Source organism: Pundamilia nyererei, unplaced genomic scaffold (genome assembly GCF_000239375.1).
Source record: "Pundamilia nyererei isolate P.nyererei 1_Seehausen unplaced genomic scaffold, PunNye1.0 scaffold00146, whole genome shotgun sequence".
NCBI lineage: Eukaryota > Metazoa > Chordata > Actinopteri > Cichliformes > Cichlidae > Pundamilia > Pundamilia nyererei.
In genome coordinates, this window is record NW_005187547.1 from 1,302,723 (window position 1) to 1,322,936 (window position 20,214).

The window sequence follows — 20,214 nt, forward strand, 5'->3', positions numbered from 1 at the left end:
TACACCCCCAAACACACACACACACACACACACACACAAACACACACACACACACACACACACACACACACACACACACACACACACACTTTAACCTTAAGAGGACCATGTCAAATTACTGACAGCAGTGGCTGACCAGCTCATACAAAAGCGCATATTAAGCTTGGATTTTCAGTAACATAAGTGTTATCTGGAAGAGATTTGGTCGATTCACCCAATCAAATATTTGAATAATCCACTATTCTACTGAAGCCGTTTTGGTTAAAAACAAGAGGATTTATTTGTTGCCAGCCCAACCCTTTGAAAAACAACAGCGAGATCATCTGGATCAGACACAGACCTCCTGCTGGCAGGAGGCTCCAAGAGACTGACATCTGCACACTCATACTGCAACACAAAGCCACAAACACAATTCATATACAGTGGTGTGAAAAGTCTTTGCCCCCCTTTCTATTTTTTCATGTGTTTGTCACGCTTACAGTAAATGTTTCAGATCATCAAAAAAAATTTAAATATTAGACGAAGATAACAGAAGTAAATACAAGATGCAGTTTCTAAATAAAGGTGTTTATTATTAAGGGGGGAAAAAGTTTGTGAAAAAGCAACTGCCCCCTAAACCTAATAAAAGGCTGGGCCAACCTTAGCAGCAACAATGGCAATCAAGCTTTTGCAATAACTGCCAGTGAGTCTTTTATGGTGCTGTGGAGGAATATTTGCACACTTATCTTTGCAGAATTGTTGTAAATCAGCCACATTACAGGGTTGTAAAGCATGAACTGCCTTTTTAAAGTCATACCTCATACCATCCCATACGGAAAAGAAATAGTAAAAACTTATATGTGATTACTCATGAAAGTGGCCACTTTCATGAGTAAATCATATAAGGCTTACATGATTTACTCATGAAAGTGGCCACTTTAGCATTACTTTCATACATTGTTTTAGTAAGTATCCAAAACATACAAGTTTCATTATATAATTTTTCAAGGGATCTTATATCTGTTTTCACACTTATATGCTTTTCATCCAAGTTTCACACAAGACAGATGCAAACTTTATAAGATTTATGTATCTTTTCCATATGGGATATGTCAGGTCAGGACTTTGACTAGGCCACTGCAAAGTCTTGATTTTGATTTTCTTAAGCCGTTCAGAGGCGGACTTGCTGGTGGGTTTTGGATCACTGTCTTGCTGATCAGAACTGTTGTGCTTCAGCAGTTCTGATCAGCTGGTCACATCTGGGAAACTTCACCACTGTTCCATGTTGTTGCCATTTGTGGATAATGACTCTCACTGTGGTTCGCTCGAGTCCCAAAGCTTTAGAAATTGCTTTATAACCTTTTCCACACTGAAAGATCTCAATTACTTTGTTTCTCATTTGTTCCTGAATTTCTTTGGATCACGGCATGTCGTCTGACTTTTGAGGATCTTTAGGTCTACTCAACTTTGTCAGGCAGGTCCTATTTAAATGGTAAATGGACCAGTTCTTGCATTACGCTTTTCTACTCTGGGCACTCAAAGCACTTTATATAACTTGTCTCATTCACCAATTCATACATGGCTTTTTTCTATGCTTTTCCTATGCAAGTGCTTTCTATCTAACCTTCACACACATTTGTTCATATTCCAACGATCACTTCTTCACACAGGGCCATGTAGGTTTGAATTTATTCTCCCTTTTTTCTTTGATGATCTGAAACATTTAAGTGTGACAAAAAAAAACAAAACAGGAAATCGGGAAGGGGGCAAACACTTTTTTACACCACTGTATCTCCAGGTTTAAAGACCCGCTTAAGCAAACACAGCAGAAACAGTCAAAAGCGTTAGTGCAAAGGTACACAAAGCAAGAGTTACAGATATTTTAAAAAGAGGCTGAAGTTTTGAAGTGACTAAAGAAGTGACAGAGCCTAAGGTTTATTTACTGAAAATTATATACATATGTTAAAATATAAGAGCAAGGAAAGTGCTGAAAAAAGAAGAAAAATAAACCGTGCAGCTTCAAATATTGTGTCTTTCAGACCAACCAGGAATAAACCAGCTGCACTATGGTGACCAATTGTAAGCAACACTTAGAACATTACAGAAAAGTGCTGTCTCTGATGTGCACACTTGATGGCAGATGTTGCAAAAGACGATTTATTTAATTGAAACAAAAATCACAATCCTGCCACTTTGAACATGCTAAATTTGACACCGATCAGAAACGTCAATTTAGATGAAAAACAGTGGCCGAACCAGTTAAATGTACAGATTTTCTACTTGGATCAGCTCAAATGTGGTCTAAGAAGCTTTACTCTGCAACTGAGCTCTGCAGATTATGAACATCTGAAACACAACCCGCTCTTCAGGAAAGACTCCCACAACTTCTCAGTTAACCTTGGAGTATCCATCCATTATCATCATGTATGTTGTGTAATAATAACATCACTTTGAACACATCTTTGAGGTAAAGGATGATACTCTCTTCGCTCTAGAAGTACAAGCACACAAGTGAGGGAATACAACAGGCTATATATTTTTACTACCACCAACAGCAATGCTAGTGGTTATACACCAAAACTGATGTTACATATAATGACTTCAATGACTGCAGACACTATATAGGGAGACCTTTGCTGACAAAACAAATACAGTGTTAAGCAGCAGCATGATAAGCATGATCTTATCACGTTAAGTGCGAAAATAAGCATAAGAATGCTGCTGCAAGTAGTCCAACAGATTCAAGGAGAAAACTAGTAATTCAAGTAAAATCTTCAACTCCCTCACTGACTGTAATAAATGTAAACACAAGAGGTTCAAAGAAAGAGACGATGCACTGCTGATTATGTGAAGTCTACAACTTCTTAATGGTGCTTAGGAACAGCTTAAGCTTGTTTACTCGACAGCTAGCTAAAAAGCAGGAGGGCCTGAACACATCTGTACAAGAACAAATACTGTGCATTTAAGCCTAGAATGCTATACTCATAAAGAGGATTATTGCTTTGGTACAAGAGTACTTGGTCTGGAAGTCAAGCCATTAATATATAGACCCGGAAGACATGCATTCGGATGATTGATGGATTATCCTCAGTGGAGGTCCAGCACTAGGAATTAGTCCGTCATAACCCTTTTTAACTAGTCTACTGAGAATATAGTGCATGAGTTAGAGGACACATATCTGTAAACAACATAAAATTCACCCATAAAGTCCAGCTGTGCAAGAGGATGTAGGTCTCAGAGTCTGTGTATTTAAGACTTAATTATCAAATGTATATAAATTGACAAAATTTAGATGTAATGTAGAAAAACTATTTTTAAATTAACTAGGAGTGACTTAAAAGGCAAGATCCTGCAGATCATCACAGCGATGATGGAGAAAATGCGTTTTTTTAAATTATGCTTTTGTAATAGTACACTGAGAAAAAACTGAGAGGCATGTTAGGCACGCCACTCCCCTGCTGATTCAGCTGCATTGGCTCCCTGTCAAGTTCAGGGTCCAATTTAAGATCATAATCATGACTTATAGGGCCCTGCACAGTGTAGCTCCAACTTACTTAAGTGATCTTCTTCTTTCTTATCACCCCAGCAGGTCCCTGAGATCTTGTGACCAGGGGTTGCTGGTTGTCCCGCATACAAGGTTAAAAACAAAAGGTGACAGAGCGTTTGTATCAGTGGCTCCCAGACTCTGGAACTCACTCCCTTTGAGTTTGAGATCTGTAGACTCAGTCATGTCTTTTAAAAAGCAGTTAAAAACCTACCGTATCTGTTTAAACGCGCTTTTGGTTGATTTTGTTTTAGATTTTAATGTCCGTTTTCTGCCTCTGTAAAGCACTTTGTGATTTTATCTTGAAAGGTGCTATATAAATAAAATTTTACTTTACTTTACTCCTATTACATTTCCACTTGATAAATACCAATATATGTTCATGAACATACTCAGATTTCACACACGCATGCACACCTTGTGAAGCGATTTAAAATACCCTTATTAATTAGGCATAGAGATGCGCTGCTCAAGTAGCTGAGCAACCACAAAGAGAGAGCAAACCGACATGCACATGCAGCAAACTGGGAAGGCAATAAAACTGTATTCAGTTGTAACATAAACACTTTAGGCTGTGTTTTCTGTTAGTGTCTCCGTGTCCTACCCGGTGTTAATGGAGATGATTTCAATGAGAGGGTTCTTCCTGATCTTGGGGAGGTCCAGTCGAGCTCCTCCAAGTCTTCGGCCTCCATCTTTCTTCTGACCCAACAGACGAACCGAGTGGCCTGAAAAACAACAAAAACAAATCGTCTCACATAATCAAATGATCCTACTAAAACGCTGACTGACTATCACACTACTGTCCATGTGCGGATGGATGCAAACATGTTTAAAAAGGCACCCTGAAGTATTTTTGTTGCTGTATTTTAAATGCCAAATCTGAATTGCACTGCTAAAGAGAAAAATAAATACAATATAACAGACGTAAGAAACATTTTGCCCGTATTGGTTGTCAGAGCACTTGCTCTCTCGTGAGTATGTCTCTCATCAAACTTACAATGCAAACAATGAGATTATATTTGCATTTCACCCACAAGCAAAATGCCAAACAGAAATCAAACTTCCCATTGTGCAAAATCGACCTCAAATAAATCGCTCTCATCTATTGTGGATAAATTTAGTACGAACACGACAATGAGCAAAGACATAATAGCAGATCGAAGCACATGCAAACAGGGTTTTTCCTTCTCAGAAATGGACTTTGGGGCCTCTGGCTCTCATTAACACTGTTTTGGGGTTGGGAGGGGTCCTCAGCGTGTGCCCATGCACACTATAAAAGTTGGTATCCAACAAAAAGTACAACCAAAAAGAACAGACCCATCCTATGCCTAACAACCTCACACAGACTAGGGGTTAACAAACACAATGGAAACACAGTAGGAAGAGGGTAATAAGGCCCAGCTGAATACAATTAATTACAAAGGCAGGAAAAGTAAAAAAGGAGGGAACAAAGACACAGAAAGCCACACTGTTTGTCAACATTCAAAAGAAAAAAGGAGGTAAACTAATAGACTGACCAAGAATAAAGTCACATAAAAAAATTGAAAAAACCAAAAACTGATAATATTAGAAATAAAAAAGGGGATTCCTCTACATAAAGAGGGCTACTTTACTCACAGTGAGAACTAACAGAAGTTATTTATATTTGGCTATCATAGTGTCAACCAAGGCAAATGAAAATCCACAGCTGAGCCTAACAGCTAGTGACGTCTAGCCTTTGGTGTGTGGAAATGGGACGCAGTACTCTCTCTTCTCTAACTGTTTAATAGGCTGCTAGCTAGCTGTGTGTGAGATGGAGGCGCTGAGGGATGGAATTGTCTTCCTGTTTTCATCCGCAATACAAGAGTCTCTTGGGAGGGTGGGTTCAGAGCAGGAAGCATGGTTATCAATTGGTAGATAAAAATGACAATCTGCCCCAGAGGAGGACAAAGAGCCAATCGCTGATGCATGACTGGTCTTAATATCCCAGTACAAGCAAGGAAATACAAAAATGTCCCTTGTGGAAAACAGCTGGGATTTGGACCACATTTGGCCCCACATTTCTTTTTTCCTCCCCTGGATCTGTGCATCCACCCTCAGTCATGAAACAAGGATTGAAAAATCATGCATGTGCTAATAATGCCCTGAAACATTTGGAATATGTGAAATGTTAATGGCTACAAAAAGTCACAAGAGTAATTTCGGTGCAGGTTTGTGGTAAAATCTGTTTTTAGAATTCCCTCTTTTTCTACTTTCATATTGAACATTTATTTCTGCGCGGTGGGAAAATATACTTACTAAACATAATTGCAAACACAGACTTGTCAGGAAAAAGCAATTACCAGTATGGTGCTGGATTTCCAGATGTTTTTTTCCCCCAAATAATGAGCTTGTCCATTCTAATAAAACTGGAAATTGTCATTCCCCACATACTCCTTTGCTCTCTAATACTGCACAGGACCCCTGTCACTGTGACTACCGCAGAAGACTCTAGAAATAATCTCACTGCCAGCATGGAGTCACTCCAGGAACGTACCCAAAGCCAAATTCAATTTCAGGGCCTAGGGGACCATGAATGGGAAGCAAGAGATAAAATAGCTAATATGACCTGCTGAAGAAAACCAAAGAACGCTTCACTATTTGTCATCTCAATTACAGAGTTTACAGAGGCCAACTGCTGTGATGGGCAACCCTGCATAGTCATAGACACACACACTCCCGTCTACTAATACCACATTTTCTTGTGACTGACTGCCCTCCTCTTTTTCCTTCTCAACTTTCCTCAATCTGTTCTTTTCTTTCCTTTAAATCTAAACTGCTAGAAATGTCCTATCCACTCATAACGTCCCACTAAAACACACCAGAAAAGAGAAGGAAGGAAAGGGAATGATAGATGGATGTGAAGCTAAGATTTGTAGATGCTTGGATGATGATGAAAGATGTGTAGGATAGCCAGATGGATGGTTTGGAGGGAGAGGTAGAACGCTAAAAGGATGACCTGTTGACCTGTGTCTGATGTCTTATAAGCAGAGCGTCTTGTTGAGCTTTCTAGGTTGATTGTAAAGTAGCAGGCAGGAATGGGGGAGAGCTGATGGGAATGTATTGAAAAGAGGGGACAGAGGTGGCAGATGAGAAGGACAGGAGGGTTTCCTGTTTTTCCATTTATCCTTTCAACCTAACTCTTTATTAAATATGTAAGACCATCTTTGAAAAAGCTGTTTATGTCCTGACCAAATCTCACACCAACCAGTTTTGATGGGAAATTTTCTCACACACGCATCAAATGCATAAGCATTACAATTCCGAAGAGTGCTTCCCTTAAACGTCATCCAGGTTTTGATGCTTTACCAGGAAGATTTTTTGGTCACATCTAGAGGGGCTCTCTCAGAGCGGAGACGATACTCAGAACATCTTCAGATGACTTAAAACATAAGTAAAAGTCCTAGTTTTTCTTTCGGTACTTGCTCTTCATTTACTTCACTTACTATCATCTGTCTGCATCTGTTCAACCACACTTCTGCTCAGTTTTTCCCTCTGCATTGATAAACAGGTTATTAATACTGGTGAAATAAGGATCACAAGGTTATATTCTCTGATTTGTAGCTGCACACATACATTATCCTAACTATGCTTTTCCTACTCCCTGTCTTTGTGTGGCATTCACACACCAACTATAAACTGTTTCCTTAACGATGAATGAATATCAGGTGAAAAAGTACTATCCAAGGGCATTTCTCAGTGAAAGAATAAGAATATTAGGAGTCTTAATAATAAAAAAGTCCCAAGATCAGATTATTAGTATCTTTTTGTGGGTTTTTCCATACATTCCTCTCGATTAAAAATATTTTACTCTTTTACTCATTTGTTCTTGTGGTGTGTATTTGTCTGTTGAGCATTGCCGAGAATCATAAAAGCTGCCCTTGTAAAAATGTGTATCCACGGGTGTCATTAATGTGTCTTTTTTTTGTTTTTCCGTAAATGGAACTGCCAGTGGGCTCGGAATACAAGACGGAGTCAAAGCACGGGTTGTTGTTAACAAGAAATTAACTTCTGGCACAACTAAAACAAATTGATCTGGATAATCAAGCTCGTAACCACAGTAACACCACCACCAACAAATAAATAACACTGTATAAGTGAGCATGCACCGACTAAGCCAGGGAGTCAAGCTGAGATAACACGACGGGATAAAAACACGTGCTATCATTTACTACAGGTAGTAACTTGAAGTCTTTATTGCACAGATGCACTATGATAAAAAAGCAGCTTTACAACTATGATGTATCCTCATGACATCAAGGATGTTTAATTCATTTAAAGCCTGGAACTAAATGAAAAACTCACACACGCTAAGAAGCGAGTCCCCAAAAGCATACGAGTACTCTTGTCATGTGGAAAACAGGACCTGCAAGCAATTTTGGCACAGCAAAGACCTGTATCTATTAGCAGTTCATTGAAGTAAGTATTTTAGTAGCCATTACGATAGGCAAATCCCCCAGCTTTAAGGTTTATGCCAAGGCCTCTGAGACGAAATAACAGCTCTCAGTTTATACGAGGTCATAAAGAACAGTAATGATACTGGGGAAATTAGTTTCTATGGAGGGGCTGATGGTGGGAGGAAAAGGGGAGGGAAAGAAACGGGGGGTGAGAGGCGAAAGAGAGGAAGGGAAGAGATCAAAAGATGTAGGAAGGGTGGGAGAAAGAAATGGGGAGAAAAAAGACAGAATGAGCAAATCACAGAGAAGAAAGGGGGAATAAAAGTCACAGAGTAGATGTGTGACTGTGAGCTTGTGTGTAGGCTCACAGTTTAGGCTTGATGACACATTGTAAAATTAAGCCTTAGTTCAGCTGTCCTTCATTAGAGTGAACCCTGCAGTGCAAAGTAGTCACTCAGACGCGCGCACACACACACACACACACACACGCACAGTGTAAACTCAATCTGTTCTTTATTAGAGAACAGCTGGGGGTGTATGACAGCTTGACTAGACTCACTCACACTGTAAACTCTCTCTGACCGTCATTAAACAGCTAAGTGTGGTGGTTCGCTAACAGTTTAAACGGATGACCTATAACTGCCATGTGTGTCTGTCAGTGAGCTGCTCAGACAGAGAGGATCATTTAAGAAGCAGCTCAGACAGTTAGATCGGTTTCAACAAAAGCTGAAGACTTTTGCTTTAAAATACACATTTAAAACAATTATTTAGTCAAATGTTGTTGTTTTTTGTTCTTTTTAGTTTACCATGACAACGTAAAAAGCATGCTCTTTCCATTCACTTTGGAAAATACTACATTTTTTAACAACCTTAACACTATTATAGCTAATAATTTTTGATTTTTTTAACAGTGTTAGTATAATATTAAGTCATCAGCATTTGATTATGTGCTCTTCTGATGCAGTGTGATACACTCTGATTCTTACTGGTCAAGTAGACTGTAGTAAGGTAGTAAAAGTGGAGAGACTAAAATAATACACGCGGTGGTTAGCATGAGCAAGAAGGTCCTGAGTTCAATTCCACCATTAGGCCTTTCTGTGTGGAGTTTGCATGTTCTCCCCGTGTTTGCGTGGGTTCTCCCCGGGTCCTCCAGCTTCCTCCCACAGTCCCAAGACATGCACTTAGTGGGGATAGGTTAGTTGGAAAGTCTAAATTGCCCATAGGTATGAATGCGGGAGTGAATGTGAGTGCGAACGGTTGTGTGTGTATATGTGTTAGCCCTATGACAGACTGGCGACCTGTCCAGGGTGCACCCCGCCTCTCGCCCTAAGACAGCTGGGATAGGCTCCAGTGCCCCCCGTGACCCTGCCAAAGGATGAGCGGAAGCGAATGGATGGATGGATGGTTGGATAAAATAATACATCCTTGGATCTTATTCCTTCCATGCATAAGTGCAAATTTGTTTTGTGTTGTAGTCGGGATATGGATTTGTGTTAGAGGACCTTAGTTTTGAGTTTAATTGCGGTGGTTAGCATTACGTTAAAGACCACGCAAAGACCGTAAAACAAGAATGCGTGTATGTGTGCCTTTCTGTGGTAAAATACCTTTAACAGCCTCGTCCACTACTTCCACCACTCGATCAATCTGCTGGACCTGTAACACAAAGAAACAAGAGAAAACTTTATTGATCCTGAAAACCCAAGTCCTCACAGTCAAACAGAACCCTGATATTGACGACCCACAGACACACTGATACTCTGATCCACATTTAAACAAGGTGGATATGCAAATATACACAAAGGCCATATGCAATAAGAGCAGAGACAAACAAGCGCAAAAAGCTACAATCACCAGGCAGGATTAAGGAATATGGATTTCCTAAATGCCAATGAGTGTTTGTTGTGCATGTACTGACAAACACGTTCTGTGATAGATCCGACCACATAGGTAACAATAAAGCATTACCCAAGTCCATAGCTGTGTTTTTCCCCTCATTGTCTCACATAGAAAACAAATCCTGCAGTTCTGCTAACGGCTACTATAATGAACCACCGCACTAATAAAGAGAATAAACAAGGCCCCCACAGGCCACAGTTTAATAACAGGCAGACTTTAAGTAGGGTAATCTGGATACTAAAAGAGCCAGAATATTAAACGAGGAGTTCAAACTTTACTTATCTACCAACCGATATTACATGAAGAGGAAAGGAAGCAGAACGAGTGAAAGAAAGAAAGAAACAGAATACTAAAGTAGTGACAGGGGGGGAAAAAACTGGTCATTTTTCTGCTGTTATTTTCCTTTCGCTCTTCCCAGCATCCCTCACACCTCGAATTCTCTTCACTTTCACTCTACACTGGCCCTTGGCACTGGCTCTCAATGCCTTCAGGCCCATCACTTAAAATAAGCCTCCTTTCAAACACACACACTCAGATTCACACTGTGCTTTGCAGGAAGCAGTTACTTGCATGCCACATGCCTGAGTAAAACCTTTTTCAGTGTAATGGTCAAGCAATCTGGGCCCATTCAGAGCAGCAGCAGGCGTCCCTACATAGAGTAAAACTCAGGTGTGCATTTCAGCTATTAATTTAGATCGCACTTTTCAACTTTGGCTGTTTTTAAATCCTCCATTGTACCCATAGAAAGAAAAGGATAAATACTGATATATTCAGCAGATTTGTTGCATGTAAAAGGCAGTCACAGGTCTACTGGACGACACACATTTCTGCCTGTGCTTAAGCTTTATTTTAAGGTTTGTCGTTCTATTACCATAACTTAATGACAAGCACTAATGCGACATCCATAGTATTTGGATTAACCTTCGATAAAGTAATTAAAATTGTATATTTTTAAAAAACAGGACCATAAATACTGAGGTGTGACATTTCCTGCTCACAGCTTTGCATGCCCATTCCGATCCTCTGATTAGTTAACCAGCGCTGCGTAGGTGTGCGTAGGTGTGCGTAGGTGTGCGTAGGTGTGCGATGCATGGCAGTTACAGGATGCGACAAGTCTAGTTAAGAAAAGCGAAACACTGCAGTCTTGCGTGACTGTCTATGAAGCTCACACAATACATTTGCAGTCATTAAACAGCAACCTCAAACAAAACAGCACAACAGCAATAAAACACCACTCAGAAAAGCTGGCAATACGCACACAGGTCACATAAAATGAATCCAACAGGAAGGCCCGCCTATTTATTTTTAACTACACTCCTTATCTGGCCGTTGGTGCAATCACTATACACAAATTCTGAACTTGTATTTGCATCCAATTTGCATAACCCACCAACTGCCACTATCATTACATGTTCCACTGTGGGAATACAGAGGGACTCTGCATTCTCATATATTTATGTCTGGGTTTGTTACACAGTGTGCCTGTTCATGCATGCGTGTGTCTTTAAGTTAAAAATGCTTGTCACTGAAGCTCTGGCAGTTATACGCTGTTTGTGCTTCACCCTGAAGCCTATTATAAACACAAGCCTGTTTATCTGAATAGAATCATATTATACATGCGTGTCACTATATCTGAATCGTATTAAGTTACATTGTGGCATTTTTAACTCAAACTGAATAACATTATTTATTGTTAAAGTATCTAACTTAGCACTTGAGCCGTCTTCAATCCATTCATTTTAAGGTAGTGGGAGTAATCAACACAATACTGTTTGATTTGTTCCCATTTTCAGCAGCTTGTTTTACTTTCCATAAAAAAAACAAAATATCCAATTATAGAAATAAGAGCACAGCTTTGTACGGAGATTTAGAAGGCATATCCTGGTTGAATTGCATTTTTAAAAATACCCTGCCAGATTAGAGACTTCTAGTCTTTAAAACTTTTTTATGGCGCCAATTCAGCAAGGTGCTGGAAACATGATAACATCACACAAATGCTGCAGACTTGTCAGCTGCACATCTATGATGCAAATCTCATATTCCACCACATCCCAAAGGTGCTCTTCTGGATTGAGATCTGGTGACTGTGGCGTGCAGACATCTTCAAGAAATCAATTTGATATGAATTAAGCTTTGTGACATGGTGTGTTATCCTGCTGGAAGCAGCTAACAGAACAGCGGTACCCTTTGTTCATAAAGGGTTATGGTCAGCAACAATACTCAGGTAGGTTGTGCTATTTAAATGATACTCAGTCGGTACTGAAGTAAATTGTATGGAGCCTGAACTGTTACTACAATGCACTGATCCATGTTTACATGTTCTTTACTCCAACTTCTGACACTAACATATGAAGTTTGGTAAGCGTGTGCAAATCGTAGCATCACTTTTCTTTTCTTAGCTGACAGGAGCTCTCATGGCACTGCCCATCTGCTTCAAGGTTAGACATGTTATGCATTCAGAGACGTTCTTCTGCATACCTCGGGTTTTTTGATTCACCGTTGCCTTCCTACCAGCTGCCACTCACTCTTTTTCTCCTGCTTTTGGATTATTCTCTGTAAACCCCTAGAGACGGTTGTGTGGGAAAATCCCAGTAAATAAGACGTTTCTGAAATATTCAGACCATCTCGACTGGCACTCTCAACCAGGTCACATTCAAGGTCACGTGAAGCACCTTTCAGGTTAAACTTCAGCACTGTGTCTTGACGTCTACATGCCTCAATGCGCTCAATAGTTGCCATGTTACCGGGTAATTAGTTGTCTGCATTAACAAGAAGCTGAACAGGTGTAACTAATGAAGTGGCCATTGTGTATATGTGTTAGGCATAGAAGTGTTAGGATGATTTTGTCCAGGCTGCACTGTGGCAGTGTGCTGAAAAGCAAACAAACAACGAACTGAATCAATTATGCAATGAGGAACACTCATTTAGCTATTAACCAACAACAGGCTTGACATATCCATTAGTTCCTTTCTGTGACAGCAAAGGTGAAACAGAATAATTCATCTGCTCTGTATCTCTTTGTTATGCACTCCAATCACTCACCAGTGGCTGGTAACCAAAGCAGAATAGCTCAGTTTAAACAAGTAACAAGTTGAAATGTATTTATTGTCATATTTGTCTGTTTGCCGCTTGTACTCTCTAAAATATATTAATACTAGTAGCAAAAGTAACTAGAGGCTAGACTGCCCCATGCCACCTTTAAAGGAAGCAGTCTATGCGGAGGAATCACTGACGTGTCCTTTCCTAGCTCCGTCTCTGTTCACCCATAACACCTCCCCATAGTACAGGAGTTAATGTACCCGATCTTCCTTCTCATGCAGAACCTTTGTGACTGGGAAATGTTCTGCCTGAAGAGAATGAGCCCAAGACAGAGCAAGGTTAGCTGCCCGGTGAATGACATCCCGATCAGTCTCGAAAAGCGTGTCCGTCTGTACTCGTCATCGGACACAAAGGAAGATAAAGAGACGCACCTTTAATACAGCAGAGTCAAAATACACAGATGTTCACAGAAAGTGCACGTACCCCAATGATGCTGAGACCTTTGAGGTAGTCCATCCTCGGCTGGGCCTGGGGAACGCATCCTGCTACTACCACCTTTTTCTGCTGTTCCTGGGCTTTTCTGTGCAAAAGCAAAAAGAGAAATAAGCATAGAATAGCAGGTTAACTGTAATATATGACAAACACTACTGTTTTTCTGTTCCACTTTCTGATTTAACCCAGGAAAAACACTATGATCAAAAATATACAGTTAATATATCCTCTGGATCCTTTTGAAGATGAACATCTTATTTTAGAACCTCAACGGTTAAAATTAAAATGACTCCTTCATATCATATGTGCTAAAGTCTTCCCCTCCGACCATCTGTGTGCATGTAATTTTTGATCTCCACTAGAAAATTTCTTAGGCTGACATATTCTAATGCAATTTTCAGTGGGAGTAAATACTTTCCGATAGCTTGGGAAATGGATGAATCCAAGCTTATGCTTCATTTGGCAGAATGCATCTGGCCCCCGACCCATTAAAACAGATTTCCACAAGCCTTTGCCAAGCCAATCACCACTGTTTATTTAAAATGAGGCGTGTTTGATATAATGACCAGACTGTAGGCTTTTTACATTGCCACCTCAGCCCTACATGGCACATTTCTTTGCTCTGACTGATTGAAGGTCCAGAGGCATTTTGATCTGTAGCTGATGAAAACAGCTTTTGAAATCATTGCTGGAGTAAGATGTTCCCAGCTAATTGCATTTATCTTTGCACGTAAGGCTACTGTGCTCCTAAGTCATTAATGGATAACGGCTTAACAACAGTGCAAACAAGCAAACTGTTTGCACTGTTGTCAAGCCAAACTGTCTGTATGTTCTAGCATAAGAAATCCAAATTCTTCTGATACCCATTTCTTAAAGTCAAACTTTATAAATAAGTTACAGAAAAAAAATCTATTTAAAGTGTGGATTTAATTAAAAGTAAATTGTGCACATCTATGAAATAAATCTACATGAAACTTAAAAATTAATTTAAAAAAAACTAATGTTGTGAGTTTATTGTACTTGCAATTTGCCCTGTCATGCAAATTGACTCTGCTACAAGTTATTAGGTGAGAAAATTCTCAGTATATGAAGCTGAGAACATCATTATTTCAGTCGCTAAATGGCTGAGCCCAAAAACGTACAGGTCTAGTCTTTGATTGGCCACTGCAGCACCTTTATTCTTTCCATGTTCACACGTTTTGCTGTAGATTTGCTGCTGTGCTTGTGATCATTGTCCTGACGTAAGACTGAATTTCAGCCAAGCTTTAGCCTCCAATTTGAATAATTGGAGGCTAAACAGAAGAGTTCACAGTCGACGCCATGACTGCAAAGTGTCCTGGCCCTGTGGCTGCAAAACAAGCCCAAATCCTTATCCCTCCATGACCGTGCTGAACAGTTAGCATGAGGTTGACTGATACGATGTGCTTGTTTTTTTACAAACATGGACAAATATCTCCACTGTCATATGTCTAAAGTACATCGTTCCAGAAATCTTGTGGTTTCTTCAAATTAAACTGCATAAACCGTAGCAATGCTGCCGCGTTCTTTTTAGAAAGAACTGGCTTTATCCTCGTAACTGTACTGAACTTTCACATTTATCATGCTAACTGCAGCCTGTAGCTTCTGAGATGTAGCTCTTGGGTTTTTCATCATTACATGATCTGAACTTGAAGGGAATATGTAAAAATTTTCCAATCATCAGTTCAACAATCGCCAATGGGCGATTGTTAATGCAGCGTTAACGCAGCTTAAACGCGGTCATCACGATTAAAATTTTTAACACTCTCAACCCATCTGGAGCGCAGAATGAACAAAATTTGGACAAAGAATGCGAGCAAAGTACAGAAAAACACGACTAACTTGCATGAGCATGCATGCGTCCACCATCCGGCTGAGTATGCTAGACTATCACCAGCTTCTGCAGCTCCATCAACAAGCATTTGAGCGCACTCTGAGGAGGGTGCACCTGCTCGCAGATGTAAGAGGGTGCTGTTAAAACAGTGCTATTAATTTTTTTTCTGTTGACTGCTGCAATTAGCTCCATCATTATTAGCAAACTTGCTCATGGGCAAATAAATAAATAAATCGCCCTTGTAAAAACTATCGATGATAGTCGATATATTCGTCCAATCGCCCAACCCTAGTATGAAGCACATATAGCAAAGCATGCATTACACCTGAGGTGGAAACAAACTAGTAAACAAAAGGCACCATTTTTCCTTTTCACATTAACTAAGGTACATTATGTGTACATATATGTGTTTTTTATACTACTTAAATTGGTAATGCAGAAAATCCAATATTGACAAAACAAAGCAATGTCAAACATTTCATGTTGCATGTCAAATATTTACAGTATTGATTAATAACTGGTAAAACACTTAACAAGGCTTTAGAAATCCACACTGATAAGACAATCTGCAATAAAAAGCAGCGAGGTAGTGAATTCGTGAAACAAACCAGAAGGAAATTGTGTGTGTGTATTTGTGAGTGTGCATGTGGATTTATGCAAGTCTTTATGTCACATCCAGTTAGTGACAGTGAGATTTAAGGCATTCGGTCTGTCTGACAAAAGCTTTTGGAAGAGCTGCCCAGACTCTGCAATGAATCTTTAATAATGAAGCCTCCTGACAGCTGGAGTGAAAGAGGGAGGTAGAGAGAGAGGGACGGAAGGGGGGGGGGGGGGGGATGCTTGTAAGTGAGGTAGGAATCATAGGAGTAGGCAGCAAGGAGCAGCAATGAAACTGGATGCAGAACTGTCAGCTGTGTTTTAATTTAGACTGTTTGATTCTTCAGGAAAACAAAGAAAGTGATGAAGGTGGGGAGGGTGGGGGTGGGAGAGCATGGTGTGATGGGAGAAAGATCTGTGAAGGTAGACATCGCAATTCAAAGCCAGTTTAATCTGTCTCGTGTATGAGAAATGAGGGGACTGATAAAAGCTAAAGTTTGTATGAGAGAAGAGATGGAGGAGAAAAAAAAGAGATGAAAGCAAAGATTAAGGACTTTTGTCATTATTTGATTATAAGAAGCTGCTGGCATTAGGCGGTGTAGTTTCAGAACCAGAATCTGTTTAACTGGAAAAACAGGTACACAGTGCACATACAAGGGAATTTGAGTCCAGTATATTTAGTGTTATATAATGCTTGTATATAAATTCTAGGAAAAGGTAAAGAAGGAATGAGAGTTTTCTGACACCAGAAGAAAAAAAAAAAGGTGGGCAGACAAACTTTCATGACTAGGTTAAGTGAGTCAGAAAAGCCCGGACAAAAGAGTCGGTATCTGTTTAGAGTAGCTTGTTCTTCCCACACTGGCAACGCCGCACATACAGACACACTCACAGTAGGGGTGCGTCTGCATAATTCACACCGTCTCCTGCCAAAATGCGCCAAACGTTCCTTTAATGCTCTGCTCGCTCTCTGCACACAGACTCGGAGCCATAGCTGACACAGCGAGTAAGCAGACAGCGCCTGAGTCGCCGCCTCAGTGCCCCAGGGGGAACGGGCCAATCACGCCGCACGCAGTTCCTGGGTGGGATGGGACGGAATGGGATTATGCGATGCGGTTGCCGTGGTGATACTTTTGAGCCCAACCAAGCGCTCGTTGCCAGTGACCCGGACTAGATCAGATGTCGTCCAAGTGCAGACGTCGAGGTGTGTGTGTGTGTGTGTGTTGGTGTGTGTGTGTGTGTGTGTGTGTGTGTGTGTGTGTGTGTGTGGGGGACTACACACACGTTTCTCTTTGACTTCTTTGGCACCTCGCCCTAAATCTCTACGGCCCTCTGTCAACTCTTTGTCACCACTCTCCATTGCCTCAGGACCACACGCACAGACACACACACACACACACACACACACACACACACACTGAACACCCACATGCTTCAACGATACAATGCATACACATGGTCCTGGCTGGCAATGCCATCAGTGCACAATATTCTATGCATACATGTATGACCTCTGTGATATGTATGCATGGTACAGAGTGCTGTGCTGTACATACAGGTTTTTAACAGCTCAGTAGACACAGTGAATCAGTCAAATTAAACCAGACTAAATGTCCAAGTGACTTGATCAGGTTGACTTGGGAGATGTCTCTGCTATGAATATGACATTAAAATAACTTAAGGCACTGGATGGACCGCAGTGCATGACCTATATAAAGGCCTCTTCAACTTTGTCACAACAAAACCTGAAGTGAAAGAGAGGCCCTTCCTTAGTGGATTACAGCAGCCGCTGAGATGTAGTGACATCATATAAACGGAGGTAATATGCTGAAGTCTCCTTAATTCTTACTCATTTGAAAATGGTTATGTTAACAAGAAAAATGGCAAAGATAAGATGAGATGACCTTTATTAGTCCCACAGGTGGAAAATTGGTTTCCCACCTGTGGGACTAAGATCGAAACAAAAGGTATCGATCTTTATCCTTTTTACGAAATGCTTTTTAAAATAGCATATGTAGCGTCACTTTAGTAGTATTTATTTATTGTCATTGTCAAGAACAATGAACACTTTGGGCTTACATGAAGTTTTGTGTTGACCTGAACAGAAGACCACTATCCTACACACTGCTATGGTCAACAAGATAGCCACCACCTCCCACAGAAACATTTAATGTGTATTTCCATTGTCTAGATCAAACCAGAACAATTATCAGAGGCACTAAAACCTAGACGCCAATCTAGTGAGGTTTCTTAGTCAGAGCAAGAATGAAAGCCAGGAGTCTGTGCATTAGGCAGAAATTATCACAAAGTTCTGTGACTCAGACTTAAAAATCAAAGACCGATTCAAACTTTCTTCTCCTTGTGTGGTTCTGCAACAGTTCCAGTGTGTCTGCCATTGTTGGTTTGCTCCTTCCTATGAGCACATTGTGCATCTGCAAGGCCCACTCGATCTCATTCAGTCTTGCCAAATGGCAGCACTTTAATTTTAATTTTATTTTAACCTTAGGATGTTTCAAGAAAACGTAGCATGGGCAATATGACCCCAAGGAAAGAACATAATACCATATATTTGAATATATCTGGTCACATCAGACCAGATATATTAAGATGAGTTTGCCACATCTTCTCTACACAACTTTGATTTCCATGGTATCATCACAGTCACACATGTGCAAGTGCAAAGAACTGTAGCATCCCACTAGAAGTGGTCTAGAGGTGCACAAGGAGCTGATGCTGACGGAAAAACCTTCCATCCATCCATCTTCTTCTGCTTTATCCGGGGCCGGGTCACGGGGGCAGCAGCCTAAGCAAAGAAGCCCAGACCTCCCTCTCCCCAGCCACCTCCTCCAGCTTATCCTCTAGCCGAGAGATATAATCTCTGCAGCGTGTCCTGGGTCTGCCCCGGGGCCTCCTCCCGGTGGGACATGCCCGGAACACCTCACCCAGGAGGCGCCCAGGAGGCATCCTTGTCAGATGTCCGAACCACCTCAGCTGGCTCCTTTCGATGTGGAGGAAAAACCATCTATACATAAACACATCCACTATAGTTTGTGGTTTTGTATTATACTTCTTTCTAGCCTGCCTACAGTTGTTGGTGCTGCTGTAGTGTAGAGGTTGCACGGATAAGTACTTTGAGTCGCAACAAACTGGACACCAGCACAGAGTGCTGGTAGGGCTCTTCGATATAACGATATATATCGGATGACGATATGAAAGCGTCTATAGTTTCATTTTATGCTATTGTTTGTTTCGTGGTGTCGCAAAATAAACTGTTTACAGCAGTTACACGACGTCCAGCTGAAAACACTTCACGCAAGTCAAGTTGCCCGAGATTCACAGAATTTACAGGAAATGTAAAAATTTTGAGATATATATCATTGCCGGGACGATAAATGTGTTATATCGGGATATGAGATTTTAGTCATATCGCACAGCCCTAAGTGCTGGTGTCCAGTTTGCGCACACCCTCCGATTTTGAAGGACAGACACAAACAGACCCCTGGCATACTTGCAAACATGGTGAGTATAACGCTGGTGTAACTGTGTCCTCTCAGTGACTCTCCCTGCTGCTCAACATCCTCAGCCCTACATAGTGGGGGAGAGGATGAGCTCATTACACACACACACACACACACACACACACAGAGCCAGCCATATGCTCCTTTACAAGCATGTTGCTTAAAGGATGAGGTCATACTGGTAAGAGTGGTGAGGAGTTTTGTGTATGTGAGATGTACACATTGGCGGTTTAGCGTGATCTGAATTCGATGCATTTCGGGGGAAGCAAAGTCCAAAACATAAACTTACCAACATGTCCGGTGTGTCCCTTCTTCCCTTTCCTATATCTGGCTTGTCCTTGCCCCTGTCTCCCTCATCCTCTCATCTCCACTCCGACAGTTGTTTCTGGCTGATTTGACAGCGAGCCAGCCACTCGGCACACTCCTGACCTCTCTGCATTAGCATAAGCAGCAAGGGGCAAGGTTAAGTACCCATCAAGCCTCAGTAATTAAGATGTGAACCGGTGTGTGTGCGAATGTGAGGCCAAATGTATCTAATCTTCCACTTCATTTATGTGTCACTTCCACAAACTTCTACACACAGAATAATTCAGTCTCACGGATGGTCACTGTCCTAATTTCAATTCCAGGATGGATATCGAAGCCTAAAACTTTACCTTACATACGTTTGAGCTTCTTCAATATATGTTTTATTCATCGTTCCATATTTATTTCCCCACGTGTTTCATCCAAGCAGCAGCAGGATATGGATCTGCGCTGACTGACAGCACAGGCTGTTACTCTGATGAAGAATGTATCCTTCCCTGAGTGAATAAGTACATCTGCAAAGTTTACCCAAAACAACTGTCAAAACACAAACAATATAAATAAAACAGCAGCTAACTC

At 40.8% G+C, this 20,214-nt stretch overlaps 1 protein-coding gene across 1 annotated transcript in view; it reads right to left on the reverse strand.

Moving 5' to 3' along the window:
- Positions 1-20,214, reverse strand: part of cdkal1 (CDK5 regulatory subunit associated protein 1-like 1) — a 246,637-nt gene that overhangs the window by 156,876 nt on the left and 69,547 nt on the right. The window contains exons 5-7 of the mRNA XM_005744624.1: positions 13,357-13,453; positions 9,543-9,591; positions 4,128-4,248 (exon numbers count right to left, since the gene is read on the reverse strand). Of these exons, the coding sequence (XP_005744681.1) occupies positions 4,128-4,248; positions 9,543-9,591; positions 13,357-13,453 (267 nt within the window). The remainder of the gene's footprint in view (positions 1-4,127; positions 4,249-9,542; positions 9,592-13,356; positions 13,454-20,214) is intronic.